We start from the raw sequence: 26,226 nt of genomic DNA, 5'->3' as shown, positions 1-26,226 counted from the left end.
CTCACACTTTGCAAATGTAAATGTGTCAAACAGCGGTGGATGTTTCAGGAAGGCGCCGTGTTGCAAAAATCCCTCCTGTTCCCTGCATGTGTTCTCTGCTTGTTAACAAATCGACTGAAGTGCATCGTGACTCTCTCCTTAACCACAAACGGTGGCAGCCGAGTGGTATTCTACATTGGTCACCACATCATCAGCCACCGCAGGAGCTGTCAATGCTAACATGTGAGTCTCTTATCTTATTTATGTTATTTTCGGTTATTATGTCTACTACATTGGGTAATACAAGTGTAAAGGTGGCTACAGGGGTGTTATTTTGTGTCTACGGGGCTCTAATAGCTTTAAGAACCGTATTTAGAAGGTCATGAAAAGGTTTCATATGCTGTAAATACAAAAATATTCCATTTATTAATATCGAAACCCACTTCACGAAAATTCACTTATCACGGTCAGGTCGGAAACCAATTAACCGCGCTAAACGAGGGACAACTCTAGCATCAATTAACTAATTATTTCTCTCCTTTTTCAGTAAAGCTTGGATGGGTAAATTCATCTACAAGGCATCATTATTTACTCCATCAGCCACATGAAAATACAGTTTGCATCTATGGACAATGTTAACTGTTTGATGTAAATACCGATTGGGTATTCTTTATTAAGTGTTCTGTCGTACTTTTTCCTGTGTATTTATAATTGCTCTTGAACCAAACAAAAATGACTTCACTTAGATTACTCGATGAACCGAAAGAATATTCAGTAGAATACCCGGTTATTAAAATATTTGATAACTGCAGTCCTACTCCTTGCTACTTTGTTAGCACGCGCTGTAGTTGTGATCACTCTATCCGGGTGCTGCCGGATAGAAGTGCTGGAGCGGAGTCTGTAATTGATTGCTTTCATCAAAGTGTTTACGGTGGAGATTTTAGATGCAGGCTGATATCGGATCGGGACACCCCTAAATGGCTGTGTTGGGTCAATGTCAGTGGACAGTAAATGTATACTGCTATACTAGCTGCGCACTGACTAATCTAATTATATCCACATTTAATTTCTATAGTATATCGCTTGCAATAAAAATGGATTCATTTAATTCCTCTAAATATTCTGCAGTGGGGCAGCCATCTAGACAAAATGTGGGAGGCATCAAAACTACACAGTTGCCCCATCACTCCTTTAAACAGATCTACTTGTAGAAGGCGCACTCACCGTGTCCCTGAAGCCGTCATATTTGTAGATGTGTCCCGTGCTGGTGCTAAGCTTGATGCCGTGACCTAAACACACGCGTCGCCACTGAGCCAGGCTGAGTTCAGCCGCCGGGATGTTGTCCACTTTTCCTGTCTTGCTGCTCTTGTACACCACGTTCTGCTTGCTGAAGCGCAGTCGCCCGTCATTCTGCAGAAAAAAAAAAAATTAATTTGTTTTTATTTTATTTTTTATAGAGTTTATCTAGTATAATACAAAGTGTATAGATATAACAGCTACTGTAGCAATATATGATCACTGTCAACTATACCCGCACAATCTAATAATACAAAACCTTTATCATTTCCCTTGTATTATCATTTAAAATGTAAGGTTTGATGTAGGTTTCCCATTTCTGATATTTCAATGTGTGCACGTGTTAAACGTGAAATAACGTCTTGTATTAAAGTACTGTACATTTGTCAATTTAAAAAGGCAATGAGTATTTGGATACTGACCCAAGAACCTTTCACCTCCTGATAAATCTCGTTGAACTCCAGCGTGTCTCCCATCTCGACTACAGGCTGATGCTCTAAAGACAGACATAATAAACTTCAATTCGTAAAAGTGTTTTTAGACAGTTAGATTAGATAGTTTTTAGACAGGGGTAGATTATGTTGTTGACACACAGCAGTCAAAGAAAAGGAGGCATCTCTTGAAGCCACACAATACTGAGTAATAATGAATTGTGAGTTTGTAGTTTTCTTTAAGTTTATTCGTTTCTTAATTCAGCGCAGTGCTCATTCTCATCTTCAGACTAGTCTCCAAACAACATATAACATTTATACATTTAACATTCATGAAAGTATAAACACAGTAAGAAACCTTAAACTTACTGCTGCGACGCCAACAATAGCTAAGCTAACTTCCAAGGGGGTGCGATTGTTTTCGTAATTATTGTGGGGTTTGAATCTGAACGCCTGCTTGGCTGTACATGGCATCAGATTGAGTCGCCCTCAAGCGCCGCCCGGTTAAGACACTCCACGTTTCATAAACGAGTGCTCCGGAGAGAAAGCAAGGCCGGTGTAAAGAAACCAAGACATGCTATGCTGAATTAAATTACGAATGTAAACATGATTAATAGAAAGCGCACACAAACACCCCGTGTTATAGTTACAATGACTACGCATTTGTCTACAGATAACCATCAAACGTAACCTGTGCAAATTTCAAATCCTACCGTCAACGTGAGGAGAAAGTCCGCCTGTTTCCCGCGTGTAGCATCCGGAGCTAGCCCTACGTCACAGGAAGTACTTGTTTGTATTTACTTCCGGTGCTACGATGAAAACCTTGTAAAGTGAAGCTATGCATCAAATTGCATTGAAAACATTGAGTCGGGTAGTTAATCGCATACTTAAAAAAACTACCTGTTAGAGTTCATTATTTTTTAAAGTTTAATTTTAGCAGTAACGCAGTCATGTACTGCAGTAACACTTACTCCCACTAGATGTCACTAAACCATCTAATGTAAACATGTCACACCCAAATTCAAATTCAACACCTTTTTCTGAAATCAAAATGGAAATATAATCATGCTTTAAGCGCGTAATTCAGTTGATAATTTTTAATCATGGTGTAATAATTAATTACATGCCGTTGTATAACGAAATGTGCAAAGATTATTCATGTTCAGGACTTAGAAGATGAAAGAAAATCTATTATAATGAGTGATTACCATGAAATAGCATGCAAATGATGTCAGCTACTGCCAGTATCTGTGCTATGGGTCCCGTACATTATGAAAGAAGTGACAGTATAAACTGACAGAAAATGAAACTGAAGCAAACCAGGATTGCTCTGAAACATGCAACAACTGCAATAGGGGATCATGTCTTGTTGAAATCATTATAGTTACTTGTTAGTTGGGCAAAAAACATGCATCTTCCCAAGCTGTTTTCTTCCACTTTGTAGGAGCCCTTTGACTCGCTGAGCATGTTGCTTTTTGGGAGGTCTGTCTGGTGCATGGAGGCCGCCTTGTTTTTCCATCCTTGATTATAATCAGTTCACATAATTTACAGGCCATCTAAATTCTGCAATACAAACCTGCATGCTGAGCTAAGCTTAAACACACTTTCGAAATATGCTTTTGTTTAACTGCATGGGATAGGATGGGATGGGACGGGATAGGATGGGATGGTGTTGTTGTTTTGTAACGGGGCCTCATCAATTTTTGAACTTGTATGCAGAACAAATATAACACAGAATCAGCCTATTGAGTGACCGGGGGTAGGAAATAATCATCATTTTAATTGTATTAAAGAGAAATAACCAGAGGAATGACGAAAGAAAAACAGATAAAGCATTATTTGTAAAATGTAGATTCAATTATTTCGATTGTTGTAGCAATGAAGCCTTTTTAAAATGCATTATTATTAATAATAATAAAGACACTAATAATAATAACAATGACTAATTATAATAACAACACTCATATTCAACATTTCTTGGCAGTAAAGCCTTTTTGAATGTAATAATAGTCATTTATTATTTTGTAATGTATATCATTATATGATTGTTCATACACTATCGGTCAAAAGTTTTAGAACGCCCCAATTTTTGCAGTTATTTGTCAAAATTCAAGTCGATCAAGTCCAATGCATAGCTTGAAAAGTAAGTGGTGAAGTACCAGAGATTTAAAAAAAAAGGTAAGGTTACCCAAAACTGAAAAATAAAATCAATAAAATCAACTTCGGCAACGTTCAAATCCAGGCTGAAGACACGTCTGTTCAACGGTGCACATGACAACTGAAGCTATTTCATCTGCACTCTTTATTTTTGATCTTTTTTTGTTTATGGCAGGATTTATGGAACTTTATGTCATGATTTCAGAGTGATTTTATGTTTTTATGGAATGATTTTATGAAGTGATTTCACCCTTCTTTTCTGCAAAGCACTTTGAATTATCTTGTGTATGAATTGTGCTCTACGAATAAACTTGCCTTGCCTTATTTTTTCAGCATGAATCCAATGAAACGGGTTTTTATTTATTTTTTCAGACTTTTTTTTTGTTCTATAACCTCTTGAGACCCAAAAAATAAAGCAACACTTTCTGCCCTAAGTATTTGTCGTGGATGAAAACAATATGCCACCTTTTTTTTGGCTGTTGTCAAGAAATATGCTTGCTTATTTTTCATGAAATGTTTTTTGGCACTGGACAATAGAACAAATAGGAACGATTTCCAAGATAAAGCCCTTCACAGCTTTGCTTGCCTATACCTGTATTTATGATATTCCATTCTTACAGTTACGGTTATATTAGCATTGGACATGAACTTGTTGGACATTTCGTATCATTTTATGCCTTGTCATATGATGAATGAGTCTTTATTTTTTCTTGGTTACTGCGCATGCAATTCTGCATTACAGTTGCATGAACCTTCTTCATCGTTTTTATATGGAAAAAGGTATTCCTATAGAGTAGTCGTCACAAAGGACATTGGAAGAACACGGTGTTATGAATATTATCAAAACCACCTCAAACTTTATTGACTAAACATTTGTGCCGCAAACCCCCAGTCAATTTATGCCTTTCTCTTGTGCCCGTAAAACATGCCGGTCCTCTCCACACTACAGCAACATTATTTTTTGCATTTTGGGTTTGAAATAAGGCTGCGAAACGCTTGTCCCTTACTGAGGACAAAAATGCAGGAGGTGCAGGCTTTTACACAAACAAAGAAGTGCCCTGCCTCGTTCCCATGTCTGTCTGTCAGAGTAGGGATGTAAGGAGGAAAGAAAATCCCAAATTTGTGGAGGATGTGAGGGTCCAGAGGGGGTTGCGGCGCAGCGGTGATTAAAGGGAAGAGGATTAGACATGAAACGGCCGCAGTCGCTGTGGATTGAGGCTGATGATGGTGAGCTCACAGAGACAGAGATGAGTTGAGACAAGTCCCGTGGTCGAGCCGGTGTGATGCGTCAAGCCGCTGAATCAGCCACGAGGATTTCCAAAAAAAAAAAGAAAAAGAAAGAAGAGAGGATGGAAAAGAGGGGAGGAAAGTAGAGGAGAAGGGAGGAGGTGGAGGAGGAGGGTACAAAAAGCCTTCGCCTTCTTTTTGAGTGTGTCACACATTTAAGACCACACAAGTGAAAGGAGAGAGGCTCCATCCTCAGGGACACCTTCTTGAAAGCATCACCTGCTTCATCACTTTGCTGTTGATCCAAAGGACTAAAAAGACAGAGGACACATTTAAGGGCTCGCCTCAGCCTTTACATGAACTTCTGAGAGAGCGAGAGAGAGAGAGAGAGAGAGAGAGAGAGAGAGAGAGAGAGAGCATTGAAAGGAAATAAAAGGATTTTGAAGGAAAATGACATTTTGCAGAGGTAAGTAAATGACTGCAATATGACCAATAACTTTACAAATGTTGCATGTTTTCATGGATTCATGTTGTACTCTTGCTTTGGCTTATCTGTACCCCAGATCGCCACTCGTTTCTATGACAATAATGACACATTTTGACTCTTAAACAAATGAAAATGTGGGAATGTGAGTTGTAAAAGTAACATTTTGGGGGGTTTTCGTCATTTTTCATCATCAGAAATGAATCACGAGTTCAGAAGCAAAGACCAGGGTCGATGAAAGGACGCACTTTGATATTTTGTAAAGCAACACAATGTAGATATGCTAAGAAGTTATATACATTTCAAGAAAAAAAGTGCATCTCAGCTTTGTGATGTCGGTGAAAAAACATCATTATTACTCACTTTGGTCTTTTTTCCCCATTTTTGCTGTTGTATTTTTAGATATCCAAATATTTCAACTTTCTTCTAGTTGATTATTTTCTTCTTGTCATATTAGGACTTCACATGATATTATAACTTTTAACTTTTTCCCCAGAAATGACACTTTATTTTGTTTTGTTTGTTTCTCATGATATGACGACTTTTAAAACAAACACACCAATTTTTCTTTAATATTTCAACTCTTTGCAACCAACGTGACATTATTTTTCCTCATAATATTACAAATTTATTCTTGTAAAATTGGGAGTTTTGTCTCTTCATAGTTGGACTTGAAGGTCGTAAAATTACAGCTGTTGTTTCCATTTCCGCTGCTGTTTCCACTTTTTTCTTCTTCTCGTAATTATGACCTTATTCCCCCAATGTTAAAACTTTTCCCCAAAAATAGATGTCCAAACATTTTTTTGGTTTGTTTCTCATAATATTACGACTAAAAAAAAGGTCATTTTTTTTAAATATTTCAACTTTATGCTACTAAAATTATGTTATTTTTCTTTTCCTCTTGATATTACAACATTATTCTCTTAAAATGACGACTTTTTCTCGTTAGATCACAATGTTTTTCTCTTCATATTTTGATTTAATTCTTTTAAAATTACTGCAGATGTTTTCCATTTTTGCTATTTTTTAGTTTTCTTGTTAAATTACTATTTCTTATTTAAATCTTATACATTTAACATTTTCAGAAATATTGTTTTTAATGGCTAATTTCCACTTTTAGTCCATTAAATGTTGCTTTTTTTGGAATCTAGAAATCCTCAGTGTGTAAAATATAACATTTTACATTTGGACTAAACATGGAGAGGAAGACGTGGGCCATTGGATTTGTTTTGAATACATGGAAGGGAAGTATTTACACTTTTTAAGAATGATAAACAGTGTAAAAAAAATACATACATAGGTTAGAGGTCAGAGGAAGCTTGAAGCGCCTGTCTAGTTAACTGTCACTGATAGGTGAGAGTACATGATTCACGTTAGTCACACACCCATACACACACACACACACACACACACACGGGAAGAAACACAGCGATTCCTATTCCAGTTTCTATAAGCAGCCTGGCCATTATACACGCATAAACAGCTAGTTATTATTATGATGGTTGAGCTAGAATCAGTGCAAATGGGGTGAAAGGAGTTCATCCCAGCGGTCCCCGCGGTGAAGGTGGGATGTCAAGAGCAGACACACAGAGCAAAGAGAGGACGGACAAAGATGATGGAGATGAGATATGATTGCGTTTTATATAGAAGACATTTTTAAACATTTGAATTTTAATGGAAGGGCTTCATTCACAGCATTGACACAAGTCCACAGCACACAGAGGGGAAGAGAAAGAAACCTGGTGGTGGGGGCGATCATATAAAATGAGTCGGTCACGCTTTGAACACTTACACATGCTGTTTACATTTTTGCCAAATTAACATGGCCCCTCGCGGAAGAAGAAAAAAAAGAAAATCCTCTACTCCCCCCTCTGTGTCTCTCCTGCAGCTCCGCTGGAAGTCAATGCAGCGCAATGCCAGATAACGCTTAGTGGAACAATTCAGAAGTGGAACATTTGGGTGAACTGTGTGATTGTGGTCGTACAAGGCAGAGCAGGGGTGTCCAAAGTGCAGCCCGGGCGTCATTTACAGCCCGCGACAGTTTTTTTTTATGGGCCCTCGCCACATTCTAAATAAGGAAAACTAAAAAAAAAACCAACAACAGCAAAAATAGGGAAAAAAAGCAGCAATTTTATGAGAATAAAGACAAAAATATTAGGGAAATAAAGTGATAACATTAACTCATTCAATCCCAGCCATTTTTCAAAAGACAACACCTTCAGTAGCGGCCATTTTAGACCATTTTGACTGATCTTTCAAGGCGCACAGAATATTGTGTTCCATGGCTTTGTGAACATGGAACCCACCAAAAGAAAGATTAGACTTCTGTCTTTGTTTGTTTCTACCTTTTTCCATTCTTTAGTAATCAACAGTAGAACATACGTACATTTCAGGAAAATATCAGTTCCCGACTAAAAAAGGGAGAAAACCAGCCTTCTGTGAAAAGACACATTTCAACCATAACTTTCACTGTGACACAATTTTTTTTTATTTTGTGACGGCTCAAATATCTAAACAACTATACCACAACATAAACAACACAAAAAGGGGTTGTTTGACATTAAAATAAGAATTTATTTACAAATATAACACCACAAACTATTTACAATTTACAAAATTGGCAGTAAACTGCGTGCGTGCATGCGTTAAAATGTCCCTGTAATACGTAACCTTCCACATGCTTACACTCCGCAACGCTCTCTCACGTCCTCCTTGCTGTCCAACGTGTTAATACGTGCAAATGATCCATGCTGAGCTCTTAGCAAATGCACTTCTGCCACCTTGTGGCCGTTTTTATGGCTCACTACTGCTCTAACAGTGACATCTTTTAGCACACATTTGCGTCATCCCCTCTTTTTGCCTCTCACGCAAAAAATACATCTGGGAGCGAGTATTCGGGTTTAAAAAAGTATGGTATTGAATGAGTTAAGACGAAAAAAATAGCACAAATTTGAAAAATATCTGAATTTTTTTAACAGTCATAATATGTGAAGCAAAACAGAGAATACAATTCGTAATTTTAGGGCATTAAGGTCAGGTAAAAGTTATTATATTACAATAATAAAGTTAAAATATTATGAGAATAAATCAAATATTAAGAGAAAAAAACTGCATGAGAAGCAAGTTGAAATGTTTGTAAAAATATATAAATAAAACAAAACAGAAAAAATGGAAAAACGTGCAAAACAGCCTAATGTAAGGAGAAAAAGTTCATTCATATTGATAATACGTTGTGCCGCCGATAACACAAAGCTGAGTGTTTGGGCTGGATGAAAAAAAAAAGTAAAAGTGGCCCCCGCATCCGTTCATTTGTCAGTACGCAGCTCTCATTGAAAAAATCCTGTACACCCCTGACCTGGAGGCAACTACTTTTCCTTTTTTTAACAGATAACAGATAAAAGCGTCAAAAGGATACATTCTTGCGGACTATTTGTTGTTTCTTCTGCAATGCACCAAAGCTGAAACGTATTTGCTAAACCTACGAAAAGCACCTTCATGTGTGCAAGGCTGGCTATTTCAGAGCAGAGCGGGGTCTTAACTGCCTTTGCCCGTCTTACCATCGCAAAGGAAACAAATCTTTGGGTGGGTTGGTGAGGGCGAGCGAGGTAAATGAAAACCTGCAGGTCTGAAAAAGAGGAAGTGAAGCAATGAAAGATGGGGATGAAGGCAACAAGTGGAGCCAATTAGTGGAAGGAAAACAGAGTGAAGGCAATTATGGGGAAGGCTTCAACAAGCTTTTTTGACTTTGTGCTGCGATTTGGGGAGAAACGAAGGTGGGGATAAAAAAAAATTGGATGCAAACATGATAAAAGATTGGAAAAGATGGATTTGGGATGTCAGGAATAACAAAGTTGTGTTATTTTGCAGCCTGATTGTGTATCCAGTGTGAGTGTGTGGGACCAGTCTAATGTGTGTGATGACACGCTGCTTTGGTTATATGGATTATTCAGTGTGTGTGTCTGTGTGTGTGTGCGCGCGTGGATTTACGTTACACTGCATGCATGTGTGTGTTCGTTTGTGTGTGTTGAGTTAGAGAAGGAATGCGCATTTGATTGGCTACAGGCTGCTCGTAAATCTGCCCTCTAACTGTACACAGACACACACACACACACACACACACACTGCTGACCCTGACCCCGACCCCTGGACCGCCACCCCGCACTCACCCCACGGTCCACTTCTAACACGCCTCATGTGTGATGTTAAATGAGCGTTTAAAACAACAACAACAACACAACAACACACGCAGGTGTCACCACATGACCCGAGACATTGACTGCTACTTATTGCTGCACTGCTGTAACCATGACAACCAATCCAGGGCTATTCAATTCAATTATTCTAGAGAATATTACAAGAGAATATAACAATTCAATTATCCATCCATCCATTTTCTATACCGCTTCTTCCTCATTAGGGTCGCGGGGGCATGCTGGAGCCTATCCCAGCTGACTTCGGGCGACAGGCGGGGTACACCCTGGACTGGTCGCCAGCCAATCGCAGGGCACATATAGACAAACACCCATTCACACTCACATTCATACCTATGGACAATTTAGAGTCGCCCATTAACCTCACTTGCATGTTTTTGGAATGTGGGAGGAAGCCGGAGTATCCGGAGAAAACCCACGCGCACACGGGGAGAACATGCAAACTCCACACAGAAATGCCCAGGGGAGAATCGAACACAGGTCTTCCCGATCTCCAAGCTGTTACTGTGTTGGCCAACGTGCTAACCACTAGACCACCGTGCGGCCCATATATATAATATATGTTTACATGATCCTCTATAAACAAAGATCCTCTATATAACAGAACCGCGCTGCATTTTGGCCTTCTCCAGCAACACTAGTCAAAAATCCTTCATATGTCAAGACAGGAGCGCTCTGGCCTTTTCAAGGCTCTACTCCAAAAACACGAGTCAAAGATGTTCTAAATGACGGGAGCGCTCTGCTGTTTTTAAGCACCTACCGCAAAAACGCCAGTCAAAGCTCTTCTACAAGAAAGGCGCACTCTGATGTTTTTAAAGCTCTACTGCAAAACCACGAGTCAAAGAGCTGCTAGGTGACAGGAGTGCAATGCTGTTTTTAAGGACCTACTGCAAAAAAGCTACTCAAAGCCTTTCTATATGATGTTTTTAACGACCTACTCCAAAAACACGACTCAAAAATATTCTATATGAAAGAAGCGCTCTACTGCTTTGAGGACCTAGTGCAAAAACACGAGGCAAAGATCTTTTACAGTATATGACAGGCGTACACTGCTGTTTTGAACGATCTACTGCAAAAATACGAGTCAAAGATCTTCTATACAAAAGAAGCACACTGCCGTTTTTAAGGACCAACTGCAAAAACACGATGCAAAAATATTCTATATGCAAGGAGCGCACTGCTGTTTTCAAGGATCTACTGCAAAAACACCACTCAAAGATCTTCTATATGACAGGAGTGCTCTGCTGTGTTCAAGGATCTACTGCAAAAACACGAGTCAAAGATCTCTTGCGCGACAGGAGCGTTCTGCTGTTTGTCAGGATCTACTGCAAAAACATGAGTCAAAGATCTCTTGCGCGACAGGAGTGTTCTGCTGTTTGTAAGGATCTACTGCAAAAACATGAGTCAAAGATCTCTTGCGCGACAGGAGCGTTCTGCTGTTTGTAAGGATCTACTGCAAAAACGCTAGTCAAAGCTTTTCTATATGAGAGGAGTACTCTGCTGTTTTCATAGATTTACAGCAAAAACGCTACCCAAAGATATTCCATATGAAAGGAGTACTCGGCTATTTTCATATATTTACAGCAAAAACTCTACCCAAAGATATTCCATATGAAAGGAGCAGGCTGCTGTTTTCAATGATCTACCACAAAAACACGAGCCAGAGATCACCCTCTCAAACTATTCACAGTCCCAGCCCTGACACTTGTGTACCCCCCTGCACCCCTAAAAAACATAAACCAGTGTCTGTGGGCACGCAATGATTCAATATTCTTGAATAGAATTTTTTAGAAAAGAAAATCTTTAGCGGAGAGAGTGTACTCTTTAACTGTCTATTCAAGAATGCACGGACATGCCAGGCCGGTTGACCTATCCAGCTGTGGTGTGTCAAATTCACAAAATTCACAATTTGTCGTTCACATGATGCTGGGGTTCAAGCGCACTGCGTAACTCTGCGTGTTAGGCTTTCAGACAGCAATGCAGTCACGTTGTTTTTCGTTTTTTATTCACGTACCCCTGTGACAATCTGCATACCCCCACTTTGGGAACCAAGGCTCTATATGACAGGAAAACAAACCAAACACTCCTCTGATGACAGGAGTGTTCTGCTGTTTTTAAGTACCAAGTTTTGTCTCATGGGCCACCAGTTGAAGAGCCCTGCCCTGAACTCAACCACTAACAACTTTGGGAGGACGTGGGTGTTGCCTTTGCAGATCATAAATACGGTTGGAACCGCAGAAAGGGAGCGGGAAGATGTTTTCTCCCAGGTATTTCTTCATGCTACAGTTTCACATTAAGTGTGACCGCTGAGGTTAAACGGCGAGCAAGCCACATGCTACATGAACATGTGATGTCATCGTCCTGTCCGGAGAGCTTGCGGTGTTTATGCAACGGGAAAGCATACATGACAAAGACGACCTTCACGGACTATAATGTCGCTTCATACATCACAGCATATCATAGCAAACGCCCTGGTAGTGATCCTCTCCATGATATCGTCTTCAATCCTATTGCGGAGACAGTCCTGAATTTACTGACTTGATTAGAAAGAGTCCAAAATAGGCCACACATTTTCATCTATAAATGCCTCTGTTAAGTGATGACCCCTTTATAAAGCAGAGTTAAAAGGAGGGCAAGGATGATAAAAGTAAGAAGATAATTATTTGTGACGTCCACCAGCATTAGTCTGCTCGGACTAATCACCTCTTAGCATTTATACATTCAGGGCCTCAAACACTGCTTGTCTTCAACTGGAGCTTCCTCGCTCACGTTAAAAGAAAATGCTAATGTCGTTTATACGTCTTCAATGGAAGCAACACTTGGTTTCGTCCTGTGCTACAATGCACATTAAAGGTAAATCCCAAAACCTGATATATATACGCTCTTTTTTTGCATCTTGTGTGTGTGTGAACAAGTGTGTACACCTTTTAAATCTAAGATTGAGGGGTCGTTCTTCCAGATCATTCTGTCTCTCACGCAACATTCATTGGTCCCGTCCTGTTGTGTTGAAAGTAATGTCACTGCCTGACGAGTATTTTATACGTCACACCAGTTAACGGCTCATGTTTGTCTGTGTTGAAAATAACTTGAAACGTTCTGAATGGAGAGAGAGCTGAGCCGAAAGGCAAAGCTCTCAATTTACCGGTCGATCTACGTTCCTACCCTCACCTATGGTCATGAGCTTTGGTAGTGACCGAAAGGACAAGATCGCAGGTACAAGTGGACGAAATGAGTTTTCTCCGTAGGGTGGCTGGGCTCTCCCTTAGAGATAAGGTGAGAAGGACTGTCATCCGGGAGAGACTAGGAGTAGAACCGCTACCACTCCGCATTGAGAGGAGCCCGATGAGGTGGCTTGGGCATCTGGTCAGGATGCCTCCCGGACGCCTCCCTGTGGAGGTGTTCAGGGCAAGTCTGACCATTAGAAGGCCTTGGGGAAGACCCAGGACACGTTGGAGAGACTATGTCTCCCAACTGGCCTGGGAACGCCTGATGCAGTGTTGCTGACTAAAATCCCACACAGCTGCAGCCTTCGCTGGGTTCTGTGTAGAAAGCAAAGGTGGCTTATTGCCGGATCTTCTAATATGGATCTGATGCGACTATTTCTCGTAAAAGAGGCTACTGGAGCCATTCAGAGCAGGGGGCAGGGATCCAGCAGATCAATCAGACGGTGCTGTTTTTCTATATTTTACATTTTATGTTACAAAAGTGTAGTGATTCAGTTATGATGTTAAAATTAATTACCCGTTTGACCTGCCTCACCAGTCTCATCACTGTCATGTTCTTTTGAAGTCATTTCCCGTGAATTCATGCTCCCGCAGACTTTCTTGCCGTGTAAGAAAACCGATGCTAGGACGATGCATAATTTGTAGTTCTTTCTCATAATCTTCATTTTCAGTCTTTCAATCTTCATCTTCATTTTGCATTTTGAAGCTCTACTTACTGTAGAACCTCCTTAAGCCCCAGAAGTATGCTGACGAACAGAAGCGCTATAATGTTTGACCAAGTCAGCTGTAGTTGCTTTTTCAGACTTCTGAATGGCCAAACCGAGCATGACAACCGGTGAATGTGTTTTATATGGACTTACCCACTTACAGTATGTGGACGGATTTTTTTTTAAAACACCGAACTGGGAGAAATGTGCGTTTTTGAAAATATCTGTGTTTGTGGGACATGGCAAAAGTGAGATGTTGACGCCACTGTGTGCACTTTTACACAGTGACATGGCATTACGTAATCGGGTAATTAGATGCGCAACGTCAGCGCTAACATCTGCTGTGATGTATAAAATACTTGTTCAGACAGCGACAATTGTGTGGGTGGGGAAGTGAGTCGTGGGTGTAAAACGTTTTCATTGTGGAATACGCTTTTTCATTGCGGTGTCCCCGCCTCTGATACCACTTTTTTGTGTCATGTTCCAACATTAATGGGACCCTCTTGTGTTACTGTAATGCAGTATATCCCACTGCAAATCTTGTGGATTCAGTGGCACTAGGTGCTCCCATCATGCACCAGGTACGTGCCTGCAGGGCTCACCTTGATGTCTGGTCCAATGCCAGGCTGTAATGAAGTCACTCATTATAACATTATATAACAACAATCTTGCGTTATGTCAGTTGTGCTGTTGGCACCAAAAAGGGTGTTTTGAACTTACTGGAACATGTGTGCTGATCCAGTATGTGTAGATGCTCATGGGTGTCCCACAGGAGGAAGCCCAAATGTTCACATTGAAGATGATTATTGCTTCTGACAAGGGGGGTTTGACAAGGCGGGTTGACGGGGGTTGTTCCAGTTGCCGGATTTTAAGGTCTGCTTGTATGTGTCTGTGTGTGTGTGTGTGTGTGTGTGGGAGTGGCCCGGGACTACAGAAGAGTTTTCCAAAATAGTCAGTGGAGACGCTTTGATGTGGCTCGACAGGTAGTGTTACAAGTCATCAGGCCGTAATTAGAAATGTTGCCGCTTGTACTTCTTTCAAAGCCAAAAAGCGATGGGTGGTGTTTGTCTCCATGTCTCAGTCACTACAAAATACTTTTTTCCTTTGAAAGGACCAATCTGTCAATCAATTTGTCATTTAAACTGGAGACATTTAACAAGTAATGAGTACTTCATTGTAATACTTGTTTAGTACTAGACTACTGTACAGATAATCTGCAAAAGGTTGAATCTGAGGCAACTGGACTTTTCCTGTTTGTTGAAGATGTTTCACATTTCGTCCAAAAGGCTTCTTCAGTTTTAAATTCGGGGTGGCATGGCTCAGGTGGTCGTCTTGCAACCTGAAGGTTGTGGGCTCGATCCTCCGTCTGCCCGTGATCGTGTCAAAGATATGGAACCCCCAAGTTGATCAGTACTGTAAATAAATGTGCTAGCAGTGTCAGTGTTTTGAGTGCCGTGGAGGTGGAAAAGCGCTACACATTTACCATTTAGATGGTGGTCACACAAGGGTTGTTGTTACTGTGGCCCAGTGTGGCTGCTGAATAAGTCATTTGCCTGCTTGGTGGCAAAACAACTGGTTAGTGGCCACTCCTCTTGTTGAATGAGACAATCTTTGTTATATGACCTTAATTACTCAATTAATCATTCAATCCCAGCCGTTTTCCAAAAGACAACCCTTTCAGTACCGGCCATTTTAGACCATTTTGACTGATCTTTCAAGGCACACAGAATATTGTGTTCTATGGCTACATACACGTGGAATCGATCAAAAGAAAGATTAGACTCCTGTCTTTCATCAGAAAAAAACGTTTGTTTCTACTGTTTTCCGTTCTTTAGTAATCAGCAGTAGAACAACAAGTACGTTTCAGGAAAATATCAGCTGCCGAGTAGAAAAGGGAGAAAACCAGCTTTTTGGGAAAAGATACATTTCAAGCAGAACTTTCACTGTGACAAAAAAACTTTTTGCTTTTGTGACAGCTAAACTATCTAAACAACTATACCACGACGTATACGACACAAAAGGTTTTTTTTAAACAATCTCGTAGACCCTATTAATTCACATGTTCTAGTGGTGTACTTGGTCCACACTATTCTATTTTCTTGGATTATTTTCCTGAATTTCCTCACTGTGAGATGAATGTAGGCTTATTCTGTTCCATGGGTGCCGATAAAAGACAGGTGCGGCCACCCTGTCTTTTATCGGCCCGTGGCATATTGTAGAAATGAAATTAAACCCCTAAACCTCCTGGCAAAAATAGAGCAAAAAGGCAAACTGCAAAAAGACAAAGCTGAAATGTTGATACTAATAAGTAATAATACAAAAAAGATTTGTCTTTAAATATAAATAATGAAATAAATATTTAAAAAATATAAATATAATTTTTTTATAGCCGTTTTACTAAATTTTCAATTACATAAAAATATCAAAGTATTTTTTGACCAAGAAAAAAAAAAGTTTTTCTTTTTCTTTATTGGCTATTGCGTAAGATACTTTTCCAAGTGAGTTTCTAGCAAAGCCCATTCAGGGTTGCCTGTCAATTTGTCAACATCAAAGCTGGGAAAATGTGTCGCTGAGATCAGAGCTTGTGTTCCGACAATTAAATATTTGTGTTTGCTTGAGCCGTTCACTTTGAGCTGCTCTCCAACCCTGCGAGGCCATCATGGCGGACACATGAAAGGAGCAAAAAAGGGGTCTGAAACGTGGGAGGATAGTCCCGGCTAATCGGGGTTAATTGTCTGCTGTTATTTTGTCCCGAGGCGTGGGAGAGATACGCGTTTGAAGGGAGAGGTAACAAGGAGGAACAACAGAGGACGAGGGCTGCGCGTGACGCAAAACGGGAGGCCTGAGGTGTGTCAGTCAGAGGGAGAGAAAAAAGCTGGAGGTGTCGCAAAAAAAAAGTAAAAACCCCGTTGTGCAATACATAATTCACACCTGTTAAACAGCAGCGTGTTTCGCCCGGAATTACGCGCATGAATCACCGCCTGCCGTCTGCGTGTCAGGCTGGGTGAGACGAGCAGGGTGCAAAAGGATGACAGGGAGGATAAATGTGTGTGTGCGTGTGTGCATGTGGGAGTGAAAGCAGGACAAGAGCGCAGTATGATGAGAGGCCGACGAACATGCAGTTCTTCCGTGTCGAAAATCACCTTTCCGCTTCAATTTTCTCCGTTTGAAACGAGAGTTCTCGCGTTCCCTCTGAAACAAACACACATTTTTCCCCGACGTGACAAAATGACATTTGTGGCGCTCCCTATGGATTGTGGACAAAATGCTTTGGAAGACATGCTAGCCTACATTTAATGCGGTTTTATAATCATTAGACAAATGGTCAATCACTTATGGACAATTATTGTATTTGCAAAGTCTCGCTCATGTCCCTGCAAAGACGTTTTGCTTGATGGCGGCAATGTTTTTCAACCAATCTTGCTCAAATTTTACACACACGTGCTTGTCAGTCCCCGAAAGGTGTACAGTTGTCCCTTGTTTATCGCGGTTAATTGGTTCCAGACCTGACCGTGATAAGTGAATTTCCGCAAGGTAGGATACAATATTAATAAAATGATTATTTTCAAAGTTAGAGCATAGAAAACCGGCTTATGACTTTCTGTTTAATCCTTATTAAAGCCCTACAGACATGAAATAACACGCTTGTAGTCACTTTTACACCCCTATTATTCTTTGTTTAAATCACATTGCAGGATCACTGCAGGGACATAAAACACCGTTGTCACTAGCATAGCAAGCTAGCAACCTAACTAGTTAGCCTCTCCAATTTACTTATTATGAACTTAAATGTGTTTCAAACAGAGTGCGGAAGGAGGACAAAGAAGCCATAAACTTACCACTTCCACACTGAACGGAGAGGAAAACCTTTTTTTCATTCGATCTCAGCTGTGGCGTGTCGGCTCGGCTCTGCTGGCTCATTCTAACATCATGTCTCCTAACATTACTGATGCCTAGTGACCATAATAATACACATAACTTGTCTTTCAATGTTTTTTGACTAATAGGCCATAGTCAACCACAAAACAGCGATCATTTATTTACTATTTTTTTAAAAAACACAATAAAGCAAGGGAGCGATATTCAAACCGTGATATAGCGAGCATCGACTATATACCAAATTTTGTGATGATTCACTAACTGCTCGTTTTGTAGAGCAGTAAGAAATTGAGAAATTTCAAGTCAGTCCGACTTATGGGGTCTAACAACAGCCAGTTGGTGTATTTTTCAAAACGTCCCCACAAATTGTGGGATGTCAAAGGTTGTGCACACACACACACACACACACACACACACACACACACACACACACACACACACACACAGACTGCACTCAAAGACAAACTGACACACAAAAACAAAAAGGAAAAAAATCCTTCACAAACGCACTAAAAACTAAACATGACCCCAAGCCCACCTTTTCAGGAACACGCACGTGTGTTTGTGAACATGGAAGCCATTTGTCCGACTGTCACAAGCTATTAAGTGAGGTTTTATTTGAAGCCAGTGTAAACCTCTGACAGCCAGAGAACCCAAAAATAAGAGTGGAAACGGAAAAAAAAGCTTTATTGGCAGTGTTGGATGACTGCGCTGGCAGGCCATTGCCATAGAGACACGGAACTACACCAGAAAATCAGAAAAGGGAGAGGAAAAAAAATATGACTGTAAACAATGACAGAGCAACTGGAGCAAAGTTTGGAATTTATTGCTGCGGGATATTATTCTTTTAAATCAGCAAATTGAGAAAATAATAGCTGAGATGAATCTATTGAACTATGTTATGGTTATAGAAACCTCAATGTGATTCATCTTTGTATGTGTCCTCTCCACATCTCCACAGTCCCTCATATCCACCTTGTCTTCCTGTTGGTTGTTGCCATGGCAACAGCTGTAAATTCATCCCACAGCCTGACCAGTGAGAGGAGCTCAATCGAGAGCACGTATGAGCTGACCAAATATCTGGAGTATCAGCTCAAGGAGATCAAAGATGTCTATGTGAGTTTTGCATGATTTCATTGATTTTTTTTTTAAGATTTAAGATTTGTTAAGATTATGCACTTCACAATTTTAAGACCAGTTGATACATTTTTTAAAAATAATTTGCATTTTGCACTGTTGGGGCTTAAAGAGGTTCTAAGTAGAGATTCAAAATGCAAAAGGAAGAAATGGAAGTGAGACAAAACTTTTTTGAGTAAGCATTTTTTTGCAAACAAGCATTAAAGTGAAATAGGCTGTTCATCAGCTGATCAAAAGTTTAAGACCACAGCCATTAAAAGCCAAAATCTTGGCAAAAATGTGGATTCAATGCCATTTTCTGCCAGGTATTCACACTGTTATGATCCCTTGATGGCAAAGGCAAAAAAGCTTTCTCTCTTTCAACGTGGTGGGATTGTTGAGCTGTATAAGCAAGGCCTTTCGCAGCACGCCATTGCTGCTGAGGTTGGACGTCATTTGAAACTTCTTCAAACATCTGAGGGCTATGGAGCAAAAAAGACAAAAAAGACAAGTGTGACAAAAAAATGTCACCGGTCCTGAGCGGGAGGATCCTATTGGCTGTCCGTCGAGACGCGGCATCTGCGAGAGAAGGGTTTTAAGAAGGGCTGCTTTTTCCTTTAATGGAACAATTGAGCTTCAGGTTGTGCAGGGGCGTCAAATGGCAGTTGGCTATTTGGAGATGTTGCAGGGGGCATCCCTCATGACTGAAGGCCCTCGTCTGTGTGGTAATGACTGGCTTTTTCAACAGGACAATGCTGCACTTCACAACATTGACATTCCCACTAGCCTCCTGGAAACACTGGCATCAAGCATGCCCAAACCCACTTTTGAGGCGACTTACAAGAATGGCAAAGCTACTTATTACTGACTCCTTTTTCTAACATTTTATTTCTATTTTAAGGGGGGGTTCATGTTTTTTGGAGCTATGGTATTTCACTTTAATGGTTGTTTGCGATAAATTCTGAAAAAAGTTTTGTCTCACTCTTATTTCTTCTTTTTGCATTTTAAAGCTCTCCTTGGAACCTCCTTAAGATCCAACAGTGCAAAATGTAAATTATTGCAAATTTTCAGGTGGTCTTAAAATTTTAATCAGGAGTGTATGTGTGCAACTTCCAATCTATGGGGATGTTTGATGTTCATATCGGTAGATTCATGGATCACACTGTTGTCAATCATGTTGTTGCAAATTGTGCAAAAAGTACTGAGACTATGAAGAGTTGGACATGTGCATTCAGAAGTTTAAAGAAGGTCAAATGACGTCCACCTATAGAGGTTATAGGGCATTTCAGTTTCTTCCTGAAATTTCACCCGAAAGCCGGATATCCCTCTTTATTATTATTAAATATTTTTAATATCATACAAAATGCATTAATACATAAAAAAAATAAATAAACACCTGGTACTCTCTGCAGTTGAGTAAACAATCATACCTGGCCACTATATACAGCATTTTAGTGCCTTTCTGGGTCAGTTTAGGTTATTTTAAATTTAGTGCACATATTTGGAATAATTAAAGATCTTCAAACAATGGATGCATTTTGTTTTTGGAGATTCACCTGAACATCGGTTTGCTCTGAGATTCAAAATGCTTGAAATGTATCTTGACTGTTTTTCCTGACCGGATCTTCTTGTGTGTGTATGTGTGTGTCCCCGCCTAGTTAACGTACCTGGGCCCACCGTTCAATGAGAAAGACTTTTCCCCTCCGAGACCCAATAGCACCGCTCTCTCCTTGCCCAGCGCTGCCACCCGCCTAGAACTGTGGCACGGCCTGGAGAACCAAGCCCGGCTGGCCCAGAACCAGAGGGCCTACTCCGTCCTGTTGGCGGCTGTGAGGGAGCTGGCCCGCTCAACCCTCTGCCCCTCCCTTAAGATCTCCCTGCTGCACTTCTGCACAGGGCTGGATGGGCTTCTGGGGTCAATATCGGCGCTGATGACCACCCTGGGTTACGCCCTTCCTCCTTCATCAAACCCTGGCGACGAGTACCATCAGATGGGGTCAGGGAGAGACCACCCGGCTGCGCTCATCAGCAAGAGCTCATACAGGTCCAGAACCAGGATGAGGACAGAAAGACGAAGCGGTGCGAGGGAGGCCCGAGGGGAGAGGGAGGGCGACCTCAGTGTGGATATGAAGAGAACGAAAGCAGGGAGGCGAGTGGAGGTGGCCGCAGCTGGAGGAAGGAGCGGCGGATCCAGGGACAAGGCAAGAGGAGACAGGAGGAGGAGGGGGAGGCGGGAGGAACCAGAGACCTGGAGTCTGGAAGAAGAGGAAGAAGTGGGTGGGATGGCGAGATGGGGGAGGAGGCGCTTGTTGAGCATCAGAGAGGATAAAGAGGAAGGAGAGCGCTTGATCATGGCCTCTCAGGAAGTTAGCAGGGAAGGATACAGCTACAACTTCCAGCACATGGACACACTTAGAAAGGAGGATGGTGTCATTGTGGATGGGAGAAGGAGCCTTTTGCTCTCCTCATCTCACCACCAGCACCGGCCTCCTCGCTCCCTCCTCTTCACCCCGACACTCCAACCGCCTCCATCCTCCCTCTCCCTGCTCTACCGGGAGGACCACGCCCTGCTGACCACACCCTCCACGCTCATCTCCTCCTCCACCTCGGTGCTCCTCTCCGTGCGGCCGACTATGAATGACTTTGCCCGGAAGGTGGAAGGGTTTTGGATACTGCGCGAGCTGCAGAGCTGGTTGTGGCGATCGGCAAAGGACTTTAACCGCCTCAAGAGGAGACTCCGAGGCTGAGAAAACACACACATTGACAGTTTTTGCACTCGGGATGGGCGTTTTACTACATTTCCTTCATTGACTATGTCAATTAATCTGCTCTTTTTTATGAAATTCATTTTGTGAATGTTCGGAACTCCCATTTCCATGATAGTGTTGTATTCTATTGTATTAATGTGGTCTGGAGGAGTACCACAGTGGAGGTCTGCATGTATGTAAGCCTGATCAGAGCTCATGTTGGGCTCCTTCTAGACCGCAAACTAACGAGACTGACTCAACAGCGCCCCTGATGGGTGCAATCAAGTACAGTAGTGCACTCCAATTTGCTTCAATTAATCAATTAATTGGTGCCCATCCCTAATTTGCACTTTCTCACATGTTAAGCCTCATATGGAAGTGGGAGCGCGATCAGTATTTGGCAGACATTAGCACACACACGGTCGCTGGTCCACTGCTCACAGCCACATACACACACCCACTGAGGTTAGCTTGGTTTACCGGACTTCACAGCTCATAGATCAGCAGAAATACTGCTGCAGGTGGCTAGACAGACACACACACCGCACACACACACACACACACACACACACACACACACGCACACACACACCCCCACACACATACACACACACACGGCTGAGTGACAGACAGTGCAGCCATTGAGCGACAAACTGATTCAGGACCACAAATCGGGTGAATCAGTAAACATTCATCAGAAATGTTATGAATGGAACAGACACAAAAACGCCGGAAGGGTGAAGAGCTCGCAGACGAAAGACGCCGGAGGGGAGAGGAAGACGACATGAGTCAGTGGACGGGCGCTGGAAAGAAAGGGCAGTGTGAGGGGGGGTAATGCTGAGTAAGCACAAGTCGGCCGGTCAGTTACAGTAACTGTACAACAGCACTACACACATTAGCAGACTGTGGTATTTGCGCGCACACACACACACACACACACACACACACACACACACACACACACACACACACACACACACGCACACGCACACGCACACACACATATACACACACTTAAAGTGGAACTTCAAAGGTCGAACACTACTGTCCACCGTTTTAATTTCCCACAGCAAACATTTTGCATTTCCAAAATAAGATAACGACTGTTCAAATGCAGTTATTGATGACTGAAAGGTGAGCTGCTTCACGTAAAGTTAAAGACAGTCCATTATGTTCATTATCATTGTCGACGTAGAGAGTGTGTACCGCTTTCCTACCGATATCAGTATTTTACAGTTCCTATTCTATGTTCATTTTTCACAAGAATACTCCTAAGTGTACGACTGCCAGGGTGTTTGACTTTTGAGGTTCCACTCTACTTTGGTATCGGACGGCCTTGACACACCGTTCACTCACTTTGTCTTCATTTGTGTTTTAAAGAAGGGCTTTTCAAAGTGTGAAGGACTCTGCAAAAATAAGGACCAAGGGTGTCCAAAGTGCGGCCCACGGCACAATGTAGAAATAAAACTTAAAAAAACAACAACAAGCGGTGGCAGTCTCATGTGTCCCTGCAGTGATCTCGTAGCCTGCCATTACAGCTGAGCAATGTGTCGCAAAGAAAGAACTAGAAAAGCACTCCGTGAGTGCAGACCTTCGGCAAGCGCCACAGTTCCCCCCATATTGTGATTTACACCAATACTATTTGTCCTATATTTATTTAGATTCCTTGACCATGAAAACATACCATTGATGAAAATTCCAAAGGTCTTCTATTTTTTCATATTCTGGATCAGAGTATCTAGAATTATTCCATTATCTGGATCAGTGTTTGATATTTTGTACAACCCGTTGGAAATTTTGTGTGGAGTTATATGCACAAATGCCAAAAATGGTCCCATCTCGCAATGTTAAAGAATCCTTCAAAAAAATTCCTGGATCCAAACGGTGATCCGGATCAGCCCCAAAATTTAATCAGCCATTTTCGACAATTCCTGAAAATTTCATCCAAATCCATTCAGAACTTTGCAAGTTATTCAGAACACAAACAAACAAACAGCCAAACAAACAAACAAAAACATAATAATAGGAGTGTAAAGGTGACTATAGGGGTGTTATTTCATGTCTACAGGCCTCTAATGGTAAAAATTGTATTTAGAAAGTCATAAACAGGTTTTCTATGCTCTAACTAGAAAATATTCCATTTGTTAATACCGAATCCTACTAATTCACTTATCGTGGTTAGGTCTGTTACCAAGTCATCGCGATAAAAGAGGGACGATTGTATAACGTTTTTCAGCCTGTCTACCCTTTGTGGAAAAAGTTTGGACATCCTTGCAATAGTGGAGGGGGCACCACACAGCACAATACCGCTTTCCTAATTAACATCATAATTGCATGTAAATCATTTTTTTAAATTTATTTTTTTCTTTTTGTTAATTTGTTTGCCTTTTAACTCTGCTGAAATTAGATTAGGAGCTTCAAAAGGTTTTTCTCTGTCACCGCCAAAGTCCTCGGACGTTGCTGTTTCAAAAGGACAAATTCCTCATGAAGAACATAACTGCTTATAAATTATGAAGCCGTCCAAAGTGTTCTCATGAGAACTTAGTGGGAAACTAACACAAAAGTTCCAACTATTTTCCTGCAACGTGAGCAAAACCCCTGCAGTGATGCACAGAAAAAGGTTCAAAAAGTCCAACATGTCCAGCACGCATATAAAAGATGAGATTTTGCCATAAAAATGCTCGACTTGTAGCATCAATAATTTGAAAACGTGTAGGGGTCAGGGTAATGGTTTAGAGATATTTTTACCTCAATTCTTGTTAATATTTCAATGTTATCAAACAGCGCAAACAACTTGCCACTCAGGATGAACTCCAAACTTGGTCATATTTCATTTTGTCAGATCATACATGAGAAACAATGATGAATATGTGCTTTCATTGCACATATAAACTGCACCTTTGCAAACACATGTCAGCCAGAGGAGCAAAAACATGATGCAGCATGATGGAGGTTATATCTAATACGTGAGCAGGAGAAACTTGATGCGCTGCTATAAATCTTCACCATAGGTATCTTTGACGAGGTTATTGATAACCACTCTTCTCACCCATAAATCCACTCTCACAGCACCATGCGTGTGTGTGTGTTTTGTTGGCTTCACTTCATATTGTTTTTGGGCCAACTCATACGTACTGCTAGTATAGGGGATAGTTTACAAGAGGAGCTTCATGCACTCTTATGTACTGGAAAAAGAAAACACAGCTTGGGTTTTGGAGAGGGTTGGCGCCAGGGATTAGTGTGCAGGAGGTGGGGTTTGATGCAGAAAGGACGCAGACCTTGCCCTCAGGAGCTGGCATGGTAACACGCATCTAAGCATACAGCTCCTCTGTTTGTGGTTTGTGTTGCACATGTGAAAGTGATTATTTATGGCTTTTTGGTTTGTTTTTAACAAAAACTCACAAGTGGCTTGATTTATTTTTTTTGTTCTAGAAAGAATCTATTGTTTTGCTTTTGCCATGTGCCTTAATAATGTACTTACAGGTTGTAATACAGTACAGTGCAAAAGTCTGATGCCAGGATTAAATATGTTGTTTTAGCTTTGCTTTTGTCACAATATACTGTATTATCACAGTCTCTTTATTAGAAATTAACCAGAAAATTATAAAATTCCTACTTTACTTGTATTTAATATTACAGTCGCCCCTCGCCACATCGCAGAATGAACATCACTCCCTCACTCTACTGCGGTTTTGGCTTATTACTAGGCCAAAAATATTGAAAGACAAGTCATATGTAGTATTCTGGTCAGTAATGTTACACTGATGAGACATTACATTACCTTAACTTGCAGCCATGGATGCACAGTCCGACATGATAAGACTGAAAAAAAAGTTGTCCCCCCATTTCGTGTGGAGATGGTACGTTTTTGGCTTCTTACTGTGTCCTTCTTCCCCACTCCGTTTGACACACTTTCTTAAGTGTAGAACAAATAAATTGGAGGCTAACCAGTTACGTCAGTAGCTTGCTATATGCTAAGAGCGGCCGCCGTCTCTCATGTCCCTGTAGTGATCCCGTAGCCTGTGCATTAGTGTTATAGTAGGTGTAAAGGTGACTATAGGGGTGTTATTTCATGTCTACAGGGCTCTAATAATGGTACAAACTGTATTTAAAAACTCAAACAGGTTTTCTATGCTCTAACTATGAAAATATTCCATTTATTAATATTGAATCCTACTAAATTCACTTATCGCAGTCAAGTCAGGAAGCAATTAACCATGATAAAACGAGGGACGACTTGTATTATATATTTTTGAAAATAGACACAATTAATAATAAAAAAGAACAATTAAGGCATGTAAAGTTGCAAGTCTCTTCAACATAATCGTTGCCTATTTATTGTTTTACTGTGCGCAACTGACAAAGCTAGCGGTGTCCTAATACTTTTGCACAGTACTGTATCTATAGTATTTATTGACAGAGATGCTTATTTATTTTTTATCCGGTGTGAAAATACTGTATCAAGAGAATAAATACTATAGCTTTTGTACAGAATGTGGTATTTCTGATCATTTCGGAAGGTTTTTTTTTGTTATTTAGGGATAGGTGATAAACACAATGGGATAGCCGAAAAGGCGGGGCTCTTATTTGCCTGTCCGGGTGAAAATTTACGATGCTTCCTCTTTCATCTTTCCCTTTCCCGACTCCCACCGCATCGTTCCGCCTCCCTCTTCGCTCCCTTTTCTCATGCCACTATCTCACGAAGCTCCTCTTCCCACAAAACATCCCTCTGAACCCGTGACAGCCAGGGACTGACATCAGCGCAGGT

The 26,226-nt window shown here is 41.1% G+C and overlaps 2 protein-coding genes across 5 annotated transcripts in view; one reads left to right on the top strand and one right to left on the bottom strand.

Annotated features, from left to right (window-relative positions):
* ssrp1a (structure specific recognition protein 1a) overlaps nt 1-26,226 on the bottom strand; it is a 46,860-nt gene that overhangs the window by 13,424 nt on the left and 7,210 nt on the right. Inside the window, exons 1-3 of one of the 3 annotated variants that reach the window (XM_054792111.1) lie at nt 2,420-2,490; nt 1,698-1,771; nt 1,204-1,389 (exon numbers count right to left, since the gene is read on the bottom strand). In XM_054792111.1, the coding sequence (XP_054648086.1) occupies nt 1,204-1,389; nt 1,698-1,751 (240 nt within the window). In that variant the 5' untranslated portion in view covers nt 1,752-1,771; nt 2,420-2,490. Of the gene's footprint in view, nt 1-1,203; nt 1,390-1,697; nt 1,772-2,075; nt 2,150-2,419; nt 2,491-26,226 lie in introns of those variants that run through there. The other 2 variants (XM_054792113.1, XM_054792112.1) reach the window with 2 other exon arrangements.
* clcf1 (cardiotrophin-like cytokine factor 1) lies at nt 31-26,202 on the top strand. 2 transcript variants are annotated; one of them, XM_054792114.1, is made up of 3 exons: nt 31-222; nt 18,557-18,711; nt 20,370-26,202. In XM_054792114.1, the coding sequence occupies exons 1-3, from the start codon at nt 87-89 to the stop codon at nt 21,456-21,458; spliced, it is 1,380 nt and encodes a 459-aa protein (XP_054648089.1). In that variant the 5' UTR covers nt 31-86; the 3' UTR covers nt 21,459-26,202. The 2 variants fall into 2 exon arrangements, with proteins under 2 accessions (XP_054648089.1, XP_054648090.1); XM_054792115.1 differs by lacking the exon at nt 31-222 and adding an exon at nt 5,046-5,556 and having other exon boundaries at nt 20,370-26,201.

Source organism: Dunckerocampus dactyliophorus, chromosome 11 (genome assembly GCF_027744805.1).
Source record: "Dunckerocampus dactyliophorus isolate RoL2022-P2 chromosome 11, RoL_Ddac_1.1, whole genome shotgun sequence".
NCBI lineage: Eukaryota > Metazoa > Chordata > Actinopteri > Syngnathiformes > Syngnathidae > Dunckerocampus > Dunckerocampus dactyliophorus.
The sequence above is the reverse complement of the archived record's forward strand: the minus strand, read 5'-3'. Positions and strand labels throughout refer to the sequence as shown.

What these genes read in the sequence shown, in the direction of transcription:
- clcf1 (XM_054792114.1), top strand. Translation starts at nt 87, where the DNA reads ATGTGTTCTCTGCTTGTTAACAAATCGACTGAAGTGCATCGTGACTCT. An exon ending in GGAGCTGTCAATGCTAACAT is followed by an intron (nt 223 to 18,556) that starts GTGAGTCTCTTA and finishes ACATCTCCACAG; the next exon opens with TCCCTCATATCCACCTTGTC. An exon ending in AGGAGATCAAAGATGTCTAT is followed by an intron (nt 18,712 to 20,369) that starts GTGAGTTTTGCA and finishes GTCCCCGCCTAG; the next exon opens with TTAACGTACCTGGGCCCACC.